Source organism: Manis pentadactyla, chromosome 1, assembly GCF_030020395.1.
Source record: "Manis pentadactyla isolate mManPen7 chromosome 1, mManPen7.hap1, whole genome shotgun sequence".
Taxonomy (NCBI): domain Eukaryota; kingdom Metazoa; phylum Chordata; class Mammalia; order Pholidota; family Manidae; genus Manis; species Manis pentadactyla.
In genome coordinates, this window is record NC_080019.1 from 202,249,558 (window position 1) to 202,273,599 (window position 24,042).

The 24,042-nt window shown below is 52.1% G+C and overlaps 1 protein-coding gene across 4 annotated transcripts in view; it reads left to right on the top strand.

Annotated features, from left to right (window-relative positions):
- Nucleotides 1-24,042, top strand: part of SLC6A6 (solute carrier family 6 member 6) — a 79,015-nt gene that overhangs the window by 26,026 nt on the left and 28,947 nt on the right. For 2 of the 4 annotated variants that reach the window (XM_057506211.1, XM_036911475.2), the window contains exons 3-6: nucleotides 9,160-9,385; nucleotides 11,553-11,795; nucleotides 13,524-13,658; nucleotides 14,707-14,941. In XM_057506211.1, the coding sequence (XP_057362194.1) occupies nucleotides 9,160-9,385; nucleotides 11,553-11,795; nucleotides 13,524-13,658; nucleotides 14,707-14,941 (839 nt within the window). The remainder of the gene's footprint in view (nucleotides 1-9,159; nucleotides 9,386-11,552; nucleotides 11,796-13,523; nucleotides 13,659-14,706; nucleotides 14,942-24,042) is intronic. The other 2 variants (XM_057506215.1, XM_057506218.1) reach the window with 2 other exon arrangements.

Consider the following 24,042-nt stretch of genomic DNA (forward strand, 5'->3'; position numbering starts at 1 on the left):
GATTTTACGGACTGTGTAGTCCGTTTTGCAGATGGAGAAACTGAGGCTTCCTAAGGAGAACTTTGAACTTTGTCCAGCATTGTACAGTTCTGAGCAAGAGCCTGATGGATGATTGGGTGACACAGGCCAGAGGAGACAAGGGGACAGAGTGGGGAGGGCAAATAGGGCTTCTGGGAAGAGGTGACACTTAGACCATGTATGTCCTCAAGGTTGGTGGGATCCACCTAAAACATAAGAGTGCCCACAAATGAAGAAGCACAGGGTTGAACAGTACCCTAGGACTCATGCAGGACAAGAGGAGGAATGAGGTGGCCGAGACTGGGGACAGGGGCACACAAGTTTAATGAGCCTTGGATTCCAGGTGGGGAAATAGAGATTCCTGTAAGACCACAGATGAGAAGCGTCAGTCCGCCCTCAAGCCCACTCCCCCCACCCCGTGTGGATTGTAATGCTGAGTTTTTCTTATAGCTGAGCGGTAGCTGCTGTTAGGCGCCATCCTGTAGCCCTGGAAGCCGCCACTGCCGCCTCACCAACAGCCGCCACCCTGAGTCCCGTCCACCCAGGTTTGGAGGGAGAGTGGTGCTTTCAGCCACTGGCATCTACCGTATGCCACTGGGTTGGTGCTGGGAGCGTCCCTGCCTCCATCACCTCCTTCAGGCCTCAGTCTCCCCTGTGTGAAATGAGCTCCTCTCGCTGTGATGGTCTGTCCATGAAAGAGGCTGGTGTCTCGTGTTGATCCTGCTGTGGGCCTGGGGCCTCAGTTTCCTCATCTAGAATGTGGGCTTGCGTCTGCACGTGCCAAGACCTCCAAGGCCTCATTGTGAGCATTTAATTTCATGAAGGATCTACCAACCAACCTGCCCAGCACTTGGCAAACCTTTAGGGGATCGAGGAGTATTCACTTCCAAGTCATTTTTGGAAGATGCTTCGGGAATACCTTTAATGAGAAATGACTTGCTAAGGTTTTGGGGCTCATCTCTCAAAAAAGGGCAAGTCTTTGCCTAGTTCTGCCCATTTGGAGGGAGTTATGCTCGGATGCTGGGAGCGCAGCCCCTTTCTCACTCTCAGAGGGTATGTCTGCCCATCCTTCTTCCCACCACAGCCCTACCCGTGTCCTAAAATTTGCTCTTTGCTCTATCATCCTATTGAAGGACCCCTCACAGCTGTAAGGCAGAAGATGCTTTACTCCTACAGTGAGTGTCCCCAGAGTCCTGAGCCCTAAAATGTTCTGCCCAACAAATATTCACAGTGCTGGGCCTTATACTGAGTGTCAGGAACCAGGCCCAGGGGGACAGGGAAGTAAGCAGACAATTAGAACATGGGCTGATGAGTGTGGGGATAGGGATGGTGTGGCCTGTGGAGCTCAGGGAAGGCACTGGGCAGTCCTTGGGGCCATTCTCCTGGGGGATTACTTGAGGAGTCCTGTGAGTTACTCGGGTTGGGGGAAGGGGGAACAGTGTGCTGGACTAGCGACCAGCACAAGCCAGGGTATAAAGGCATGAGAAAGCATAGGATGTGTGGTTCAGTAGCCCCTGGGGATCTTGGGTGGGCTCAGGATGGTAGAGGATGCCTGAAATTTGACTTCCAGATAAATGGACCAAATGTCCAGGCAAAAAAGCCCCTTTGCATGAATCGGGGCACCAGCAGCAGACATTGCTAGTCGATCACTGCCTCTGTCCTGCTAAATCGCAGGCTGTTACATTGCACAGGTACCCATATCTCCTTAAACTAAATTTCTAAGTGAGGGTGAGGTAAGAGTGGAGCTAGAAAGGAAGAAGAGGAGAAATGTGTTTAAAAGAGGAACAGTGAGAACAGAGAGCTTGTTTACAAACATTTAGTGAGCTAGTTTTCACACTGTAGACAGGATGCTATGCCCATCTTGTAGATTCTAATGTCGACGCTGAGGAAGGTGACATGCCCAGGGCCATACAGCAAAGCGAGCCCTGTTTGGTTTCCATGGAGCTGCGATTTCCGGTAGAGCCCTGTGACTGTGTCGGGAGTGATGGGGCTCCGAACCGGTGTTGGGCCACACGCATGCCCTTAGCTGACCTTGTCGCCAGGGCCTGTCTCTCTCCAGTTTCTACAGCGTGAAGGAGGGAGGGACTGCCGTCTGTTTGCTTTTCACAGCCAGTGAGAGGAGGGTGGCTTTAGAGTTCTTACAGCTTAAAAGGGGAAGTTTGAGGAAATGGAAACTGAGCCTTTCTTTTTTCTCATGTCTCTTTTTTTGTGGCCTCCAGAAATAATCCTGGGTTCTGCAAGCCTGCCTCAGGATCATGGCTGACCCCACCCCCACTTCCGGCAAAACCAGGCTGAGGGCTGGGGTGGTGGGGAGGCTGATGAGGAGAAGAATGACAGGCTTGTGGCTGGTGAGTCAGTGCCAGGAGGCCGTTGCCTGCTGACTCACCCACCGCGTGCCTGGAAACAGGCCCTGAGTGCCCTGGTAGACAATATGGTGGCCGTTCTCTGTCTCCCTACCTCCTCGCCTTTACCCAAGCTTTGCTGCAGCAGCATATGCTGGAAATCTACCAAGTGGCATTTGGGGTCCGATCCCCCTCAGGTAGAATCTGTGAGGCTTGACTGTTCCTGGAGCCCCTGCCTTCCTGCAGGTCCAGCCAGGCTGTGGGGCCCAGTCTTGAGGGGGTCGCAGGACCTGCTCCTTGAGGCCCCGCTCTCATTCGCCCTGACCCAGAGGCAGAACCCTTGTCCTCCTTCTGAACTCGTAGTTTTGTTACTTTGACAGATGAGCCCCTCCCCACGTCTCTGGACATTAGCACCTTGAAGGCAGGAAGGGGACCCCGTAAACCCTGCAGTGGCCCTGGTCCAGCCTTGTAGGGACTCAGAGTGGGACAGTTGGGGCTTCTCTTCCCAACCAGCCCCAGGAGAGTAAGTGCCTGCTCAGCACGGGATGTGACCTGCCCCAGAGTTTAGAGCATCAAAGGCTGACCTGTTCCCCAAACTCATGGGCTTCACCCACAAAGGTGTGTGAGGGGTGTGACTTGATGCACAGGAACATCTTCTCTGTGTTGCCTCTGTTGTGGCCCTTGGCCATGGGGAATGGGTTCTGGCCACCCATCTTGGCTAGTCCCTCTGCAAAAAAACAGCAGCTGCTTTCAGCACATCCCACAGGTGCTGAGTTCCTGAGGAGGCTGGGCGGCTCTGGGGTGTCCAGGGTGAGGACTCATGCTCTTTGGACTCCCACTAGAAAGTCCCCACTAGCAACAGCTTACAGGGAAAAGCCCAACGTGGGCCCTTGAATCCCCTCCCAGGCCATCAAGGATAAGTGGGGGCTTGTAGCCGAACAGGTTGAGCCCCCACTGGAACACCACAAAACTCTCCAGGGGCTCCCCCCAGCCTCTGGATGGATCCAGGTCCTAACCATGGCTGCCAGGCCCGGCCTTCTCCCCAGGTCACCTAGGCCCTGTTCCCCCTTGCTCTCTGTCCCACACTGGCCTTCTCTGTGTTCCTTTAGCATGCCTGGTATGGACCTCTTCTCAAGCACTGCTCCCCCGGGGGTTCACCACGCAAGTCTCAGCTTCAGTGTGGTTTAAAGCGCAGACCCTAAAGCCCACTGCCTGTGTCTGAATTCCAGCAGTGTGACTTTGGGCAAGTGGCTTCACCTCTCTGGACCTCATACCAGGCTGCTGAGAGGCATAGATGAGTTGGTGTCTGAAAATGCTTAGCACAGGGCCTGCCCAGAGCCAGTCCCCAGTGGGCATCTGCTGTTAGGAAACATTACGTCCTCAGAGGGCCTTGCTGACTCGCCGTGCCCCTGTCACCGAGACCTCATCCTATTGGTTGTCTTCTACATGCGGTCCCGGTCATAAACATGTATTCATTTATGCACTTAGTGTTGGTCACCCCTTCTGGAATGTCACTCCTCGGGGCTCACCTCCATGCCTGCGGTTCCTAGAGCAGTGCCTGGCACCTAGTAGGGTAAGATCTCAGGAGATATTTCCTAAGCAGTCACTGCTTGCCAAAGCTTCCCTTGCTCTGCTTTATCCCTGGACATCCAGGATGCACAGGGGGAAGTACTTGGCCTGTGTGACCTAGTGGAACTGGAACTAGACCCAGCTTTTTGACCCCTACCTACTGCCCTTTCCCTTGACTCAGTGGCTTGTTTGGCCAGTGCCTGGGGCACCTATGTTATGGGCACAGCATATTCCCAGCTTGCTTCCACCTTTGGAGGCAGCACCTACCCCTGCCCAGCCCTGCCACAGAGGAGCCTGCTCCTGGCCTGCACCCACGCCCCTGCAATTTGCATGTCCCTTTTGTGTCCGCCCTCCTCTCTGCTGCCCGCCCATGGTTCTCTGGGCTTTAGGTCAGGGCCTGCCACCTCCAAGGAGACAAGAAAAATATTTGGACACAGTCCCCAGACCTATTACCTGTAAACATTTTTGTGAAGGGAAGAGGATAAGGTGGCTGCACGTCGTACCCACGTCCTGCCCCCCTGCCAACAGCATTGTCCCAGAGGCCAGTTCTATGCAAAGCCCACTCACCTTCACCCACTTTTTCCTCTGCAAACCACAGACCAAGAAGTAAGACTTGCTCTGGTAGGTCCCTGTGTTCCCAGACCTTCCCTTCTCTAATCTGATCTGTGAAAGGGGAGGCTCTGCAAGGCTTGGGGAGAACTGAACTCTTACATAGGTTCAGGGCCAACCATGAGCCAGGGAGGGTGCTCTCAGTGGAGTTGGGGGTCTCTGAGGGTAGACGTGGAGGTTTTGTGGGGTGGGAGTTGCCGTTAGATGAGAGGGGGGGAAGACCTTGACCACACTGGACCCCAGGTAGATAAAAAGCATTGTCCCCACAGATGTCATGCTGAAAACAGTTTCCCAAACAGTTCACTTTCACTAGGACCAATATTGTTCCTCATTGTTTCAGCTTTGTTCCGGGCAAAACAATGCCAGGCTTCCTGGCTGACCTCACTCGGGCGAGCCATTGGGCTTTGAGGCCGGCCAGTCAGCATCTCCAGCACGCCTGTCCTGCCCTTTGCTGCGGCCACCTTGGGTGACCTGGGGCAATGGTATGACCAAAGAAGGCAAACTTTGTATACAGCTGGCACAGTGTTTTAGAAATTGGAAAATGCGTGTGTGAATACAGTTCAGATTTCAGCATCTCCCAATTGGAGGATCTGGCCTCAGTGGGCCACAGTACCAAAGGCAGCTGCGTAGCTGAGGCTGAGGAGAGCTGCCTATGGCTGGACCCCAGGCTCCCATTTGCTGCAGACCGTATTCCTCCCTGTGGCCTCCCCTCGTATTCTGTCCTTTGTCCACCAGGCACCTGGGAGCCTTCGAGCTTGTTGTGCATGAGTTAGCTTGAGTTAGGAATAGATAACCAAGAAAGACACACAGATGCAGACCACATAATTCATTCAATTGATTTTTTTTCAATTGTGTTTTTATGAGAAAGAAAAAAACTTTCTTTGACTAATTTCTACTTTTTAAAAAAAAATAACTACCCTAAGTAGAAGGTGGAATAGTGCAATTCACACAGCTCAGGTGTTTGTTTTTGTTTTTGTTTTGGGTGCCTAATTGTTAAATCCTAGGGCCCTGATGGTAAGCAAGGGGCATGCCCGTGGCAGACATTACTAATTGATCTCAGCACTCCTCACCGAGACTGCCCCTGCCTGCTGTGGAAGTGCTTGAAGGAGCCACCTTAGGTCTAAGGTCTGGGAGACTCTCCCTGTTTGCTAGAAAACGCCTCTGGCTCACGGTGTCATTGTCCTGCCCAAGCCAATGCTGTTTCATCTGCCTTCCCATCCCATCCCATCCCTGTGGCTGGGCCCTGACTGCTGCCCGGTCCCCAGGCCCTGCCCCGTCTCTGTCATGTGTCCCCTCACTTCCCTGTTTGCCCTCTCCTACTTCCCTAATTTGTCAACCTAGTCCAGTGGCTTGAAGCTGGTTTAAAGGCTCCAGACCTGATTTCATTCTGTGGTGTTACATTTGCCGAGTGGTTCAGAACCTGGAATTCAGAGGCCAAAGCAGACCTGGGAGCCAGTGGAAGCACCAGTGGCCTTTAACTTGCTATGCGACCCTGGGCAAGTGACTTCAGCTTTCCGGGCCTCGTCAGCAAAATGGAGATGATAACAGCACCCATGGAGGGGGCTAAGAAAATGCTGGCAAAGCACTTATCACGGTGCTAGATAAATGTGCTTACAGTCAGTGCCCAGTAATGCAGCTTGCTTCTTTTTTTTAAACACTTAGAATAGAATGCCTGCTGCATAGTACAATAAAATCCCAATGTGGATGGCTGTTTTCTTTGGTAATAGCTAATACTTATTAACCACTCAGTATTACCAGGCCCTGTGCTGAACATTTTATAGGAATCATCCTTTTTAATCCCTGAGAGGTGAGTTTTAGTTTTACTCATATTATTTTTAACCAGTGAGGAAGCTATTGAGGCCCAGAGAGGTTGTTACTTACTCCAGATCACACAGCTTAGTTGTAGCCTCAGTGAGCCCAGAACACTGGCTCTGGAGTGGATGGGGAAATGAGGAAAGGAGAGACGATAGATAGATCTCTTGCTCTGGTATGCCTGATTGCATAGTAAGCCAAACAGGCTGGGGGCTGGTCAGGCCTCAGGTTTCCCCACCTGTAAAATGGGTTTGTCATCCAGGTCTCCTTCTGCCCCAGTTCTGGGATTCTGGGAGCCATGTACCTAAATCCCAGAGTTTCACTGAGAAACAGTGATGATCTAATCAATCCCAGAGATCACTCTTAGAGGCTGGCTGTGTGCTGGACGCTTTTGGAGTGAGTGAATAGAGCAAACAGAAAAAGTACCTGCCCTCTTTATTTTAAAAACACAGTAGAACTCACAAGTAGTTGTCAGTGACAGTGAGAGATTTAAGTCATTGTTCTATGGGAAGCTGTTTGCTTGAAAAGGCTCAGGTTCTGCATGGAGGGCAAGGCAGAGAATCCCCCAGCTTCATGGGCAGCTTGTCCAGAAAAAAGAGGCTAGGGCTCAGTGCCTCCCAGAGCTTTGGACTGAGGTGGCAGGTGCTGGGGGAGGCAGCTGTGACAGTGGGTGCAGCTCAGTACAAGGCCCAGCTGGCTGGTGTGTGGGCAGCCAGAGCCAGGGGCCGGGAGGGCCTGGGGAGGCAGGTGGGCCCCCAGTCCCCAGCCCTGTGCTGCTGCTCTGCTTCCCTTTCCCTCTGGCCTCAGCACCCCCATCTGCAAACAGCGCAGAGACCTCCTCCTCTCTCAGCTTCCGTGCCTTAGACAGTGGACAGATGAGGCAGGATTCTGGCTTCCGTCTCCTTCCCACGTGCATGGCCTCAGGCAGGGCACTCACTCACCTGCTTGCGCCCCAACCTCCCTCGTATGTAAAATGGTACTAAAAGTCCCTTCCACAGTTAGGGTGTTTGAGGATGAATAGAACACTTTCTTGACAGCTCAGTACAGAGTAACTACTCAAAAATCTGGTAGTTTTAAACTGGAGAGAAGCCAGGGAGCATCTTATAGATCTATGGCATCAACTGGGGCCCTACTGAATCTGTCCACATACGTGCATACAAAACTGACCAGTGATCTGCAAGTGGGTCTGCAGGCACAGCCGGTTCTGGACTTGACCTCTGGAAACTGAGATAAGGAGAATTTCAACTGAGCAAGAAGGGAGCCCTCATCCCAAAGCCTCTGTATCAGAGCTGATTCTAATCGCTTGTAGCTGTAATAACTAAAGAGGAAGCTCTTAAAATGGGGAATTATGTATCACAGTCGCTACAAAATAGCCCTGGGCCTAACGCCAAGGAAAACAGCTCTTGGCCACTGCTGGCAAGGCAGCAGGCTGCTGAAACGCCTGTGGAGGGGGCTCGTTCCTAAGCGCTTACTGCACTATGGGGCGGGCTGTCCTGGGAGGTGATGGGTGGCAGGCCTCCAGGGCGTTTGTCTGAGATCAGGCTGGGCTGGCAAAGGGACAGCAGAAGCAAAGCCAAGGTTCAGGCACATAATGGTCGCTGCCACTACCAGCTGTGTGACCTCAGGAGTGTCACTTGGCCTCTCTGGGCCTTGCTGCTCATCCTGACTAGGCTTACATACCCAGGGTCGGGGTGGACCCAGTAATAATTATGGCAGTAAAAACAACTGTAATACTAGCAGCAACTATATAAGGAACACTCACTACATGCCAAATGCTGTTCTAAGTACTTTCCAGGTACCCACCCCTCATTCAATCTCACATCTCTATAAAGTGGGCACAATTATCCCTGTTTTACAGGTGAGGATAACAGAGAGGTTGAGTAACTTGCCTGAGGTCACCCAGCCAGGAAGTGCGGTTAGCTTCTAGGCCAGGGCTCACACTCAGATTTCTACAGGGGACAAACTGCCACCAGGGCTTGGAGCAGCCACATAGGCAACTGGAGCGCGAGGAGTGAGACAAGCCACAGCATTTCTGTGGGGCCAGTGTCCCGAGGAGAAGTGGGAAGTGGGGAGACTGGTCGAGCACTGGGACTCGTAAGCCATGGGGAGGAGCTTGTGATCCTTGTAGGAGTCATGGAGGGTTGGGGAAGGGGAGCGTTCTGATCTACTAACATTTTATAAGTTGCGTTCAGCTGCAGAGCTGAGAATTTCTTGTGGGTGGGGGGAGGTGGCGGCCGTGCAGAGTAGCAGCAGGGAGACCTGCGAGGAGGCCCCCCGTGGGTGCCTGTGCGGGGGCTGTCAGTGCCTGGAACACGGTGGTTGCCATGGTGATGGAGAGCCGTGGGTGGATTCCAGGAATGTACAGGAGGCAGAATCCAGGGGTCTTGTTGCAATGGACTCTTATAGGGGTAGGATTGGTCAGACACCCCAGAGAGTCGTGGAATGAGCCCCCTGAGAGGGAGTGGGTCACCTGCACCTGGGTCTGACCTCATCCAGGTGTGAGTCTTGGGTGAGGCCATGGGTGATGGCCTGGCCAGAGGGAGCTAGAGGCAGTGGATGGAGATGAAGGAACACATCCCCAGATGCCATTGGGTATAAGGAGTGGAGAGGCCCCCACAATGCCAGGCACATGACAGGCCCAGGCTCTGCGCGCTCAAGCCCTACCCACTAGGCTGGCTCAGCCACAGGCACTGGGAAGAAGGGGGCTGAGTGTGGAGAGGGGGCTGGAGGCCTCCTGTGGGACACCAGAGCCTGGAGCAGAGGGTCTCAGGTAACTTGTCGCTTGCCCCTCACTCCCATGTTCCTACAGGGCTCTCTGAGTGCCTGTGCGGCAAGCGGGTCTGGGGGCCCAGAGGGCAGAGCCAGGACTCTCAAGGGAAGCGGACCGTGGCACCTAGTGGGGAAGACCTCTCCAGCCCCAGCTGCCTGTGTGTGTAGAAGCTGGCCACCTGCCCCGTCCGCCTGGCTGGAACTTGCCAGTGCCTTACAGCCTGAGCTCCAAGGAGAGCCTGAAAGGGCGGAACCAACCCTTCTTGGTGAGGAGGCTCAGGGGTCATTCCCTGAAAAACATCTCCTCTAGGAGGGAGTTGAGTCCAACATCCTGCAATTATGCTCCCATCCAGTCGGCCCACAATGGGCTGCTCAGATAACCATCGGGGTCTGCACAAATTCATGCTGGAACAATGCAGGCTGCTCAGGCTATTTTTACAGTAGCCATAGGCCCGGCTGAACCCCTGCATTGCCCCAAGGGAGCAAGGCAAAGAAAGGCCATGCGGATGCTGCCGCCAGTCTGCGCTCCGGGAGACAGGGGAGGAGCTCAGTGAGCCGCCCGGTGGCTCCAGGAAGCCTTTTCTTGGTCTGCTCACTGCCAGATAGTGAAACAATTGGGGTCCCCCACCCCAAGCCAGGGAGAGGAAGGAGGCGTGGGGGAAATGGGGGTTCTGTTGTGCTCCTGTGCCTCTACTCCTCAGAGCACAGCCCCCACATGGGCCCAGCGGCTGAGGCCAGTCCAGTGCATCCCCTCTCCACACCAGGTTCTCAGGCAGCCCCCACGTCCCCCTGCCCCACCACCTCTGCACCATACAAGGCTCAGGCAGAGTGAGGTGCCCGTCCCACGGTTGGGAAGCGGCAGAGCCAGGGTTTGTACTTAGCACCAGATGCGTCCAGATGCCGCTCTGGAACCATGTACCCAACAACTCTCACTTGATGACTTACTGTGTACCTGGCTCTGAGCATACAGCAGTGGACAAGTCTTGTCCACAGGAACCTTGCAGAAGAGCACTTGAACAAGACACTTGCACATGGTGCTGAGCACTCCGATGAGGCAGACTCAGGTGCCCGCTGTGGACCGGGGGCAAGCCGGCCCAGGTGTACCCAGGTGATGGGGCTGCATGCGTCTGGTCCGTCCAGTTGTTGGTCACTGTAAGAAGTGTGAACCCGACATGGCCTGACTTCCAGTTTTCCAAGAGAACCTAGAAATCTGGATTTCTCTTTGAAATCTGGTAACTTCACTGCTGGTCCCCAATTTGGATCATTAGGACAAATTGTGTTCTGGGCTGCTTGGCTCTGATGGTCACCTTTGCTGTCATCATTATTTCTGCAGATGAGGAAACACCCTCAGAAAGGGGTGGGTAGTTGCACTAGCTCTGGTTCCCCTAGTTTTCCTGTCTTCCACGGCCCTTCACCATGTGATGGGAACCCCAAAGGTTCCCTCTCCTCCAGGCCACGACTTAACAATGCTTTTGCCCTCATGGGCAAGTGAGGCTCAGGGACCTGGAAGTAGAGAAAGAAGAGGTTTTGTCCTGGCTGGTGGCAGACTTCCTCAAGGGTGGGGTCCAAGCAGCGGTGGGCTGAGGGTGACCACAAACAGCCCCCTGGAGCTTAGAGATTTGACCTTCTCTGGGGCCTCCAATTGCTGAACCGGACAGTGAGTCAGAGGGTAAGGGAGTGTGGATGATACAGGTCAGAGCAAGCCGGAGAATGGATGGACAGGGATGAGCAAATGGAGATTAACCAGCATTCTTACATAATCCTCACCAGTACAAATCCCTTATTTCTTATGCTCCAGAGATGTGACTAATGAAATATAAACATCTATTTTCCATACTTTGATGAAAACCCTGTTTTCAGATATTTCCATTCCAGCCTGAAACCCCGTTTTTCATTCATTTACGTTGATCACTTCTTTAAGTTAGGAATGAGCACCTCCTGGGGGCCAGGCACTGTGCTGAGACACAAGTGAAATGGGAGCCCCCATTTGCTAGGGAAATCTGAAATTCAGAAATAGTATCTGTTCATTTATAGAAAATGCCATCAGGCCGCTGTTTGGAAGGTGCCTTAGAACGGCTTGGAGTTTGTCTTACTTTGTAGAGATAATGTGAGAGCTGGGGTGGCTTCATGCTTATCTGCCTGTAGGTACAGGATGAGGTGTGACTTTAGGGGACAGCAAACACAGGGCCCCCAATGCTTCTGATCAGCAGGTGCCTGGGGAATGGAACCTATCAATTCCTGAATCATGAGGTCCCTGCTCACCTAGGGGAAGGGTGAGTCATTCGGATGTCAGAGCAGTGGATAGACAGGACTGCAGGTCCCCTGCCACAGGCCTGAGCAGGTCAGAGCCGTGGGTGGGAAGGGAAGTTTGTGCTGAAGGCACGCGGCTGTCCCTTACCAACTGCACACTGGATTCTGTTTTGTCCCTCATAGAAAGTGAGGAGGAGATGGCCACCAAAGAGAAGCTGCAGTGTTTGAAAGACTTCCACAAGGACATCCTGAAGCCATCCCCGGGAAAGAGCCCAGGCACCAGGCCTGAGGACGAGGCTGAGGGGAAGCCCCCACAGAGGGAGAAGTGGTCCAGCAAGATCGACTTTGTGCTTTCCGTGGCTGGCGGCTTTGTTGGTTTGGGCAATGTCTGGCGTTTCCCATACCTCTGCTACAAAAATGGTGGAGGTAGGCCTGGGCTGGGCAAAGAATGGTAAAAGAGTGGGGCCAGACTGGTTGGTCTTTCCATGCCCTGCTTTCCCAGACCTCCACTTTGACTGCCCCCTGCCACCCATCAGCCCTCCGAGACCCCATCCCACCTCAGAGGCAGGAGATGAGCATGGCTGGGAGTTGGGTGGTATATTTCAGGGTCTTCCTGTGCTACCTTGAGCAGATCTCCTACCCTCTCTGATCTTCTAGTTTGCCACCATGGAAGAGGGGCAGTGATGCCAGGCCCACGTGTCCAAGCTTCAGACATTCACATGTCCCCATTGAATAAAGTCTCCCATACCCACCTACCTCCCAACTACTGACTTCGTATCTTTCCTTACATTTGCTTTCACTGTTTCTTAACTTAAACCAAATGTAGTTCAAAAGCAAGCTTTGTTTCTCCCCATAAATGGAAAACTAGTATAATTTGCCATAATGGAAAGGTATCCAACAAAGTAAAATGTAATGAGGATATTTTTTATTTTTCTTTTTTAATGTAAAATTTGTTTCCAGTTTTATTGAGATATAATTGACAGATCACACTGTATTCATTTCAGGTGTACAACATAATGATTTGGTATGTGTGTATATTGCTAAATGATCACCACAATAAGTTTAGTTAACGTCTGTCACCACACAGTTACACGTTTTCTTTCTTACTATGAGAACGTGTAAGATTTACTTCTTACAACTTCCATGTATGCAGTACAGTATTATTAACTATTAACTATAATCACCTTATATCCCCACGACTTAGTTCTCTTAGAACTGGACGTTTGTACCTTTTGACTCCCTTCACCCACTGAAGATGTTTTTCAAATGTGAGGTCTCTGGCTGGTTGGTTTGGGTTTTTGGTGTTCAGGGTTTTCTTTGACCAGCTGAAGGCTCTGAGCTAGAACCCTCTCCTGCTGGAGGTGCCCGAGTGGGGCAGCACAGGACAAAGACTTTCTCACTGGTACCACCAAGGGCTCAGAACTGGGTAGCTCACCATTCATAACTGCCTGTCATCAAAGGCCTGTAGGCCGGCAGAGATGGGCGTGCCATGTGCCGCCTGAGTTAGGAGAACTACCTTTTGGGAAATTCTACCTTAGAGCCTGGTTTCTTAACCTTTTGTAGGTCTCAGGTGCCTCTGGGACTCTGATGAGAGTGCCCCAGATGCTCCCAGAACAAAGCACATACACATAGACCCAGGTTGCCCAGTTTCAAAGGGTTTAAGGACCAGGTGAAGCCATTAGTGGACACCAGGTAGGAACCTTTGCCCTGGCTCTTTGCCCTTCCCTCGTGCCCTGGCTCCCACTCCCAGCCAAACCAGTCTTGCTTCTCATTACTGCACCCTTCCTAGCTAGTTCTCAGCTCCCTGCCCTGGGCAGGCCTGGGAAGAATAGGTGAAAGCTTCAGTGACGTCGTATTTGAGATGGATGGATATGGGCAAGGTAGGCAGGCAGTCAGCACAGCCTAAGTAAAGGCTCAGAGGCTTGAAACAGCTCGTAGATTTGAAGAAGGTGAAGAGTTCACATTGGAAAGGGGTTGCCAGCTGGATCGGTGGGCAGAGCGTGGAGAATTTCCGACCAGGCCCAGCAGTTCAGCTTTCATCCCTATGCCCCTCACTCTCCCTCTGATCGCCTGATTGCCTTGGCAGGGAGGGCTTGGGCTTGGCCCCTGTGACGGCCACAGCTTGACCCTTACCCACTTCTGCTCTCTCTGCAGGTGCATTTCTCATACCGTATTTTATTTTCCTGTTTGGGGGCGGCTTGCCTGTGTTTTTCCTGGAGGTAATCATAGGCCAGTACACCTCTGAAGGGGGCATCACCTGCTGGGAAAAGATCTGCCCTTTGTTCTCTGGTGAGTATGGGACAGAGGTCACCTGGGGCCTGGTGTTCATCAGTTCACATTTTTATTGAATACCTACTATTTGCCAGGTGCATTGGAGCCTCATTCAAGTCCACTTGGCGCTGTGCCTGACACAAGGTAGCATCCACTACATCATAGCTGGTTGCTGCCCCTCACAGTAACTGATCAGTGCACACAACCCAGAGAGGTTGTTCCCGCAGCTAGCAGCTGCCGATCAGCATAGTGCCGAAGATAATTACTTAGAGTTGGGAATCTGTCTGGTTCAGGTCCCACTACCAACTCTTGCTATAACTTTGGGAAAGTCACTTAGTCTCTTTGTACCTCAATTTCTTCGTCTATAAAATGGAAATAATATGTTTACTCTGAAGTAGGGTTGCTCTGAAGACATGACATAACCATGTAAAAGTGCTTTGTATACTAGTAAGCACCAAATTAATGGTAGCTTCATTATTATAATATTTAGTCCTGTGCCTAATAACCTAGTATGCATTAAAATAATTACTCTTCTGATTATAATTGGCAGTGTGTGAGTGTATTCACCAGTTCATCCATATAAATCCACCCATCCATACATTAAACCCTTCTTCCATTAAACTAGTCAAGAATTAGACCATCTATCCTCCCACCTATCTACCTACCCACTCACTCATTCATCTATTCATCTACCTAACCTTCCAACCGACCACTGTCCGTACATGCATCTATCAATCCAACATCCATCCATTCAACTCACTGTCAGTTCATCTAACCATATATCCAGTCAACCAACCATCTGTTTATCCATCTGTCTAACCATTCATCTAACCTTCATTCATAGATGGAACCCTCCTCTATCATGCTTCAATTCATTCCAATATTCCATTTATCTAGCCATCCGTTCTTCACCAGCCTGTCCATCCAGTTATCCATTCATCCTACATATATTTGACAATCCCCTTTCTTGCCCTGGGCCTGGGGATGCTAAGACCTTCCATGAGCATGTGGCCATTGTGGGGCCAGCCCCGCTCCCGACTCTCATTTTGCTTGCCCACCCCCACAGGCATCGGGTATGCCTCCATCGTGATCGTGTCCCTCCTGAATGTATACTACATCATCATCCTGGCCTGGGCCACATACTACTTGTTCCAGTCCTTCCAGTCGGAGCTGCCCTGGGCGCACTGCAACCACAGCTGGAACACACCACAGTGCATGGAGGACACCATGCGCAAGAACAAGAGCATGTGGATCACCCTCAGCGCCCACAACTTTACCTCCCCTGTCACCGAGTTCTGGGAGTAAGGCCAGCCTCACTAAAGGAAGGAGGGGGGTAGGGGAGGAAGGAAGGGAGAGCATGGGTGGGGACAGACAGGACACCCTATTCCCTTATCTTCTCCGCAGGGATGTGGGAGTCTTTATCCGGGGTGGGGGGTAGGGGCTATAAGGATGCAGATTTAGAGATAAATTCATGCCTTTGATCTCAGACAGGCCTGAAATCGAATCCCAGTTCTGGCTGTTTGACCTTTGGCAAGTCACTGCCCCTTTCTGAGCCTCAGTTTCTTTAACTGTCAAATGAAGGGAATGAATCATTCCCACACCCGTGGGATCTCTATGAGGATTATTTCCCAAAGGCAGGTATATGAACTTCTGTTGTCTGAAAATGATACCAGTTTTTAATGTATTTTAGAAAAAATATAGTTAGCACACCATACCTGTTATTGCACAGAGAAAAATGCATGTATGAAGCTGAAGTAATTACTCAAGTGAAAAAGGTAAGTAGAGTGGAAAATAATGTATCAGTTAGCTTTTGCTGTGTAACAACGATCCCTAAACCCTGTGGCTTTGAACAAACAACCATTTATTTATTTGGCTCATGGTTCTGCTGACTGGCAGTTTGGGCTGAGCGTGGCTGGGCAGTTCTTCCGGTCTTTGCTGGGCTCCTTTGCTGTGGTGAGCTCTAGAGCCCTTCTGGGGATTACCTGGCTGTGGGCTGCGGTGCCAGGGGCAACTGCTCCATGTGGTCTCATCACGCAGCAGGCTAGCTTGGGCTTGTTCATAGTGGCTCAGCATTCCAAAAACCATAAATGGGAAAGCCCCAGTGTTGGAAAGCCCCAATGCTTAAAAGCCTCTGCTTGCATTGGTTTTGTTAATGATCCATTGGCCAAAGAAAGCCACAAGACTAACCCAGATTTAAGAGATGGGGAAATAGGCTCTGTCTCTCTATGAGAGGAGTGGAAAATTATGGGCATTTTTACAGTTTACCACCATAGCCATAGTCAATAACTCCATAGTCAATAACTACAGGAATATACTCAGAGGACAAACATCAGAAAGGCAGAATGTGGAAGCCTGAAGCATGGGGAATTGTGAACTGACATACGAGGAGGTCCTTCTAGCACACTGCTTGGAGGCCAATCGAAAATGTTATTAGTGCACCACTTACCCTGCTTTTCATGAGCTATTAGATTTGGGGCTCAGCACTTGGGTGTAGCCCCCTAGATCCCAGAAGTAACTGAGATAAGGCCTTGCATGGAGGTTGAGAGCTAGGAGCAGGTTAAGGAAGGAGGCAGTCCCTTGTCATCACAAGGTGACACTTCCTCTTTCATGTGTGGCTTTGCTATTTCCAGGGTGACTCCCTACCTCTTTGAACCTGGCCCAGGAACAGACCCACAGCAAAGGGCGTGGTCTGTTGACTGGTCCCAGCCGTGCTTTAGGGCCAGGGCTGGGAAAGGCTAGATAAAAAAGGGTCAGTTGGCCCTCCCTGCCTCAGGCAGCCCACATCCCTGTGGTGATATGCAGGCTTTCTAGATATGTGCACAGGTCCCTCCGGCTACTTGGACTGGGGCTCCTTCTGTGTGCTTATTTTCCACTTGCAGACAAAGGGCATTACACATTCATCACCTCTCAGCTCCCCACCCTCTGGAGAGCTGAGTTTACACACAAAGAAATGCAGACACTTCATTCTTTCCTCTTGAATGGAGCCCAAGACTATAGTGTCTGTTCTCTGCTGCTCCTGGCACAGCCTGACCACCCAGGACCCACCCACCTAGGATACTGGCACTCAACCCTCCACTTGGTCACCTGCTGGGGCCTCGTTGCCCTGGGCATGGTTTCGCTGCCCAGACTGGAACTCCCACTGTGCCACTTTGAGCCTGGACAGGTGCCTTTTCCTCTCTGGGCCTCAGTGTCCTCACCTTTACTAGGGGGGGACATAGCACTGCCCTCCCCAGATGATAGGGCTGTGAGATCACGCATGGCCAGCCCTGAGAAAACCTGCCTGATAAATGCGAGCCATTAGTATATATTTAGTGCCCTCATAGTAGATAAAACTGCCCCCTCACGGGCATTTGGAGCTCAAGTGATAGAACCTTCAGAGGCAGTAAGCACGGTGCATTGTCAGTCGCGCACATGGCCCCCTCTGTCACAGAGGGGTGCCTTCCTGGGTCATCTCCCTGCGCTCGGAGGCACAACAGCTCTTGCGGAGGAGCTCGGGAGTGTGAGGTCCTCAGGGACTACAGTCTTCCTCATGACTCCTCCCCTGCCTGTCCTCAGACTGGTCTCTCCTGGGGGATTCTAGGGCTCCTGCCTCCTGTCATTTGCTCCTATCATTTCATTTCATCTTTGCAGAGCCCCTTTATATAGGGAAACTATCTAGGAATCATCCCAAACTCCTTTCTACCTCAAATCCCACATCTAATCACAGGTCCTTCTGGTCCTCCCTTTAAAGCATATCTGACAACCCTCTCCACTCACACAACAATCCACTCCCCTCCGTGGAACCCCCATCATCACTGACCCAGATCCCAGCACTGGCTGCTCACTGCTCTCCCTGCCATACCTTTGCATCTCTGCAATCAGGTGTGACTCCATACATGTTATTTCTCAGCTCAAAACCATCTCCTGGCTTTTCTCATACTAAAAACTTCTCCAGCCAGAGAAGATTAAGTGAGAGGGCTCCACCATTGATTACCGATTCTTACATAATTCCATGTCTGCATCCACTTGGCTGTGTAGCCTAGAGCAGCAAGATACTAACCCTCTTTGGCCTTGTTTCCCGCTCTGCAAATAGAGGGGCCATATGAGCTGGGCTTTGATTGGGCTGAAAAGGAGAGAGAAAAGATAACTCCTAACCGAAGCAACAGACCATGCAGAGGCATGGCATTCTGAAAGTTCATGAGGGCCTAGGAATAAGTCATCTGTATAGAGCCAATGCTCTGCACAGAGAAAGATAGAGCCCTCAAGTGTTAGGCTAGTTTGGAACTTTGTTCTCCAGGAGGGGAACCATGGAAGGTATATGAGAAAGGGAGTGATGTGGCTGAATCTGTGTGTTCTGGATATTGCAGAAGGAACACATTGGTGAGAGTGGCTGAGACGTATATTAAGCACCAGCGTTTAACAGGACCTCAAAGGACTCAGCTATGAATGAGTTGGGATTCTCTTTGCAGGGAAATTTAGCTTATGTGATTACCCTTGAAAAGAGCTCCCGGCCCTGCAGTGACTAGCTCTGGGGTTTCCATTGAGAGAGGCTTGCTGGGCAGTTCCGAGGTGCCACTGTCTGGTGGCCAGTTGGGCTAAAGAGCAGTGCGGGTGTTCTCAAAGGCAGCTCTCCATGCCCCTGAGCCAAAGCCCAGCCCTAGCCATTGTTTGGCTTTACTTTTCTTACCTGCCCCAGGTGCAGGGAGCCCTGAACTGTCCCTGCCTTCAGCCAGCAGTGCCTGACGGGTGCTGAGGAGCTCCCTTAGAATCATGATAACAAGGCACTGTGGGAGCAGAGACCTCCCCCAGGCCCCAGACAGGGAAGGGCCTTGCTGATGATCCCTGCCAGTGCCTTTCTCTCAGTTTTACAAGAGGAGATAGCAGAGAGCGGGAGTGATGCTCCCCACCTTGAGTCCCTCAAAGCAGGGAGATGGACTCTGGCTCCCAGATGTCCCGGCTGCATGACCCCAGGGCAGTCTCCTCACCTTTCAAACCCCAGAGATACCATGGTCCCAGCACCTCACAGCTTGGCCCCAGTGTTAGAGCTAAGACAAGTATTGTGCTGAGGACGGGGCCTCTGGGTATGGCTTATTAGCTGGGACACTGAGGACCAGAGAGGTTAAGTGACTTGCCCAAGGTTAAATAGGCAACTAGACATACCAGAGTTCCTAGCCCTGACCTCTGCCACCAATGCCACCTCCAGTGTCTGTCCCCCCACCAGCTGGGGAGTAAGTCCAGGGCAAGTCTGTGGTCACAGGTAACACTGAGCCATGTGTGTGTGACCCAGGTTACTCATGGGTGTTCTCTTGGCCTGGATCCCCACGCCCACCCTGTCTGCAGCGCTAAACCACCATTCTAGCGGGAGCCGGTGAGATGCCCTTTGAAAGCCACCTGGGCCCCTGAGACAGTCATTTCGTGTTGGTGTTATGATTTCACTCCGAGTCACTCTGATGGGGAGGCAGCTTCATCTTCTGCCTCCAGTCAGCCTCCTGCTTGTTCTTGCTTTGGGGTCACCTCTGTCCCAAGCGTCCTGCTTCGCCCCCAGACCTGGAAGACAGGTGGGGTCAGATGTAGCCAAATGCCCTCCATCAGGCTGGAGCCATGCCTTCCTCCCTGATCCTCCAGGGCCCCCTGGGAACTCAGCACGTATCATTAGACTTTATTAGAATCAAAGAAATGAGTCATATTTGCAAACAAGCCCTGCTCAGCCAATCTTCCCTTGCAGCTGTTGGAAGGGGGAGGCGGCGGCAAAGGCCTTGTGCGGCCCCGTGCTCAGGGCGGACGGGCTCTTTTATAATTGTTGCCTCCGCCAGTCTCTAGGGAAGAGCCATCGCCAATAAATGGCTGGCTAGCAGTCAAAAGGAAACGATTTGGCCCACTCGGAGGACGTATTTACATCTCTGAGTGCCGGCTGGACGGCAGCAGGGCGGCCGACTCAAAACAGACGTCCAGGCAATTCTTTTTTTGGATCCCACCCTCGAATGAATCATTACTATTCTTGGACAAGAATGCAGCTCACCTCTGGGTCTTCTCTCTCTGTAAAAGATGCAGAGAAGCCTAGGATACTGGGGGCCCTTTGCAAAGGGCAGCATGGGACCCCAGCACATGGGTAGCTGGTCCCCAAGGTGGCATCAGAGAAAAGGAACCTGGCCCAGGGTTGTTACCTGGGTAATTTCAGGTGAATTCCTGAACCTCTCTGAGCCTCAGTTTCCCCATCAACCAAATGGGTATGATTGATTTACTCCACTAACGTCTATTGAGCTCCTACTATGTACAAGGCACTGTTCTAGATCCAGCAGTGATGAAAACAGACACAAACCCTACCTCCATGGAGATGATATTCCAGTAGGATAGACAGACATTAAACAACACAAATAGAATTGTAATAAAATAAGGCCAGGAAAGTGGAAGGAGAGCGACCAGGGATGCTGTTCACATAGGGTGGTCAGGAAAGGAAGCATGTGAAGTGGCATATGAGCAAGAGCTGAAGAGGTGGCTGAGAGAACAGCCAGTTCAAAGGTCCTGAGGCAGGATTATGCTCCACCTATTCAGGGACCATACCGGAAGATAGGAAGGTAGTGTGGCTTAAGGAGGAGGGGAAGGGGCCGTTTGGGAGATGGGGTTTGAGATGGGACTGCTATGCATGTAGCTTGTCCTGGACCCATCCCATTATGCCTGTGGTCACGGTATCATTATTAATAGGCTTTAAGGAGTCTGGATATGAATGATAACTGGTCGTGCTATCCAGGGAGGCAAAAGAGAATGGGGCAAGTTGAGAGGGCCTGGTCAGCAAGGTAGGTGGGAGCCATGGGGGAATGTACAACAGAGAAGGGGCAAGGCCTGACTAAGGAGCACAGACTGGGTGGGGGGTGGGATGGGGGTTGACAGTGACAGTAGGGGCAGGCAGACCCAGGAGGAGGCTGCTGAAATAGTCCTGGGGACTAGGAAGCAGCAGGAGCCTGGACAGGGTAGTGAAGATTCAGGAGATGGGGCCAGATTTAGGGTAACATGTACAGTCTCCTGGGGTGGGTGGGAGGCACATTGACAACAGGCAGCGCACGTGGCAGGCCCTCCAGGGCACAGCACTCCACAGTCACCGAGCGCTCCCCTGCCCCGCTGGAAGGCCCGACAGATCCCGTCTGCTGCTCTGTAGCTGAGGCCATGGGCGCCCAGCAGGCCTGGTGGAGGGTCCTGAGCCTGGGTCCCCGCACACCCTCTGGCCTCCACAGCTACCCCTTAGATATCTTTGGAAAGGATGTTGGTCCTTTTGGCCCTGAGCCTGCCTCGGGCTCTGTTATGACAACCTCTGATTGATGGGACACATTCATTCCATTCCTAGAACGTCCACATGGCCCATTATACAAACATTTTACAGAATTTAAAATAACTTTTATAAAGGTGATGTGTGCACATTAAAAATATTCAAATAGTAAAAAAATATATTCAAGGCCAAGTGAGTTCCCCTCCCCCCTCATCCCCACCACTGGGTCCCCTCCAAATGCAAACAGTGTGTATCCTGCCAAAAATAGTCTGTGTTCAAGCACAAATGTGCATCCACCTCCTCCCGTTTTACACAATAGGGAGCATGCCATGCGCACTGTTCTTCACCTTGTTTTGTTCAGTTGTTTTATCTCCAGGATATAGTTCCTTATCTGTATGCAGGGAACTTCCCCCCGTCATATGGGCTGTGTCGCATTCCACTGGGTGTCTTCTCTGGGCGTGCTGAGCCCCTGTGGGTAGCCACCTGGGTGGTTTCCAATCTTTTGCTCCTACAGACATGCTGTGATGAATAGCTTGGGGTAGACCCTGTCTTTGGCCATACACACAAGTGTAATTGTAGGAGAGAGTCTTAGGAATGGAATTGTTGGGTAAAAGAAAACATGCCTTAAAATGTCGCTGGAGGCACCGTGAGCTCATACAAGGGGCTTGCCATCAGCAACAGAGAAGCAAGTACATAACTCAGTTTCCCTGTGACTTCCTCAGCTGGTTAGCTGCCCAGAGCAAGCCAACCTGCAGTCTTCCGTGCGTGAGTACCACTGGTTTGCCCAGCGTAGTGGTAGGAGAAGGCAGAAAGGGTGCCAGTGAGTGACTGGGCCTGGTATGTCTGGGTTTCTGGGGGTTTCAGACTTCTCAGCCAACCTGGCCTTAAGGGGAAAACAAAAAGCTTTAGCTGAGCACCTAACTATTTGCCTGCCTGTGAGATCCTTGTCCTTGGGATGTCTAGAGTCTGCTAGGCAAGACAGACTTTTCTTGTCACCCAAGTGTACATCCTGTGTAAGAGGACAGCTGGAAGGACAGACAGGGACTCTCCAGTTAGCTGGCCGTGGAGCAGCAGGGAAGGCTTCTGTGGGAGCAGCAGGGTGGCGTGCCTTGCGCTGGAGGGGGTGCCAAGGTGTGGAGGTGGGAAAGTGCTCTCCTTGACACTGCCCATTCACAAGGAAGCCTTGGGCTGCTGCCCAGCATGCCCCAGACCTTCATTGAAGGCGCTGAGCTCTGGAGGCCGCCTGGGGAAGGGCTTTTTGTTCTAAAGCTGCTACAGCCGCCAAATGCACATGCTTGGCAGGGCCCCAGCCGGGATGCTGTTGGCCGACAGCCTGCTTCGTGGGAATATCCCTAGGCTCCAGGTGACCCTGGCCTTTAGCAGGGACGGGACACATTCTTTTTAAAGTTTAGGTTCTATTTTTTCTGTTAATCTGAGGGCTGGTGTGGAGTCCACAGAGCACTGGCTTTTGGAGTCAGTATGGGGTGTAGGGTGGCAGCTCTGCCACCTGCTGGCTGTGCTGTGGGCACTAGCTCCCCCAAAGCCTTAGTTTTCCCCATCTGTAAAAGGGGTGAAGGGGTTCTAGTTCTTGAATCAGAGGAGATGAATCAAAAAAGCCCCATTGTTGTTACCTTGAGCACATACCGCACAAGGTGCTGGCCTGCAGGAAGCCCATTGATAACAGGGCAACCAACAGGAAAGGGGCAAAGGAAGCTGCCCCTTCTCAAGGTCGGCCAGTGGAACTATGTCATGGATTGGTCCAGAGTGACGTGGACTTGTCAGTCACCCTGGTTGAGTTCTTTGATTCATTCACTCAGCAGGTATGTGTGGGGGCCCTACCGTGTGCCCCGTGCTTGGGGCACAGCCGTGACCAGAACAGGCATTGATTGAATGCCATTTAAGATGTCAAGCTTGGGCTTATTCAAGGTCCTCATGTTGGTGCTTCTCTGGAAAAAAAACAAACAGGGAAAGCAGTGTCCCGGCCCAGCAGGTGTCCTGGCCTGGAGCCCTAACCGTGGGGACCATGCCAGGGGCTGGCTGGGAGTGAGGGACGGTCTGGGGGCAGGAGCTGTACTTGTGCTCTACGGAGGAGGAAGCTGAGGCACCAGGTGACACTCCCCACTCTGCCTCTTTTGTTCAAGAGTGTGGCCTTCAAACAGGGAGCCAGCTTTTGTTAGACGAAAATCCAGCTTCTCCCAGGGTCAGTGGCTTGAAGATTCCCCGGTGGACTGGTGGGCAGGGCTGACGTCTCTGTGTGCAGGGTGGCTGCCCATGGTCACTGCCGCAGCCGCTGGAGCTCTGGACAGTGGGGACAGTTTCTGGGCATTAGGTCTCATGGTCTTCTTGGCCATCAGCACCTTGCCCGGCCCTGCCCTGCCTTCAGATGGCATCTCCCTGTTGGGGGTGTGCCTGTGAATAGGTGCTTGTGTGCGTCCTCCACTTGTCAGCAAGGTTCTTGGACACCAGAGACCTATGCTCGCCATTTGGTGCTGGGCAGGGCTGTTGCTGCAGAATGGCAATCATGCTTCAAACCATGTGCCTCCTTCCGAGACCTTCACGGCCCTAGCAAACAGTTGTGGAGGAAACCAGCATGGCTTAGGTGTCTGGAGCTGCTCTGGGCATCGCGGCAGCAGGACAGTGACAACTCCTAAGGTTTATTGCGTGCTGGCTGCATCCCAGGCCGCGTAGTTAGGAGAAACTAACAGCCATCCCTGCAAAGAGGTGGGTGGGTTCTGCAGCCACACACAGAACAAACACTTCATCCTCTTGAGGGTCAGTTGCATTTTAGTGAGAGATCCAAATCAGAAAGGGAGGTGAGCATAGTAAAAGAGGGATAGGACAGAAAGTGGTGGGGGGGAGGTCGTCATTCCCGTTTTACAGGTGAGGAGACAGGTCTGGGAGGTTGGGTAACAAGCCCAAAGGTGACTGTTACACGGTGGAGCTGAGTTTGAACCCCGTGTTTGGCCCACAGTGGGCACTGAAGAAGGGTCTGCTGAGAATCATGTGGGAATCAGTACCCATTTTACAGATGAGGAAACTGAGGCTTAGGGGTTTTACTTAACTTACCTGAGGCCAGGCTGGGTTGAACCCAGGCTCCTCTGAGTCAGGCATCTGAAGCCATCCCTTGTTGACTTCCCCACCACTGTCACCTGGGTGGTAACT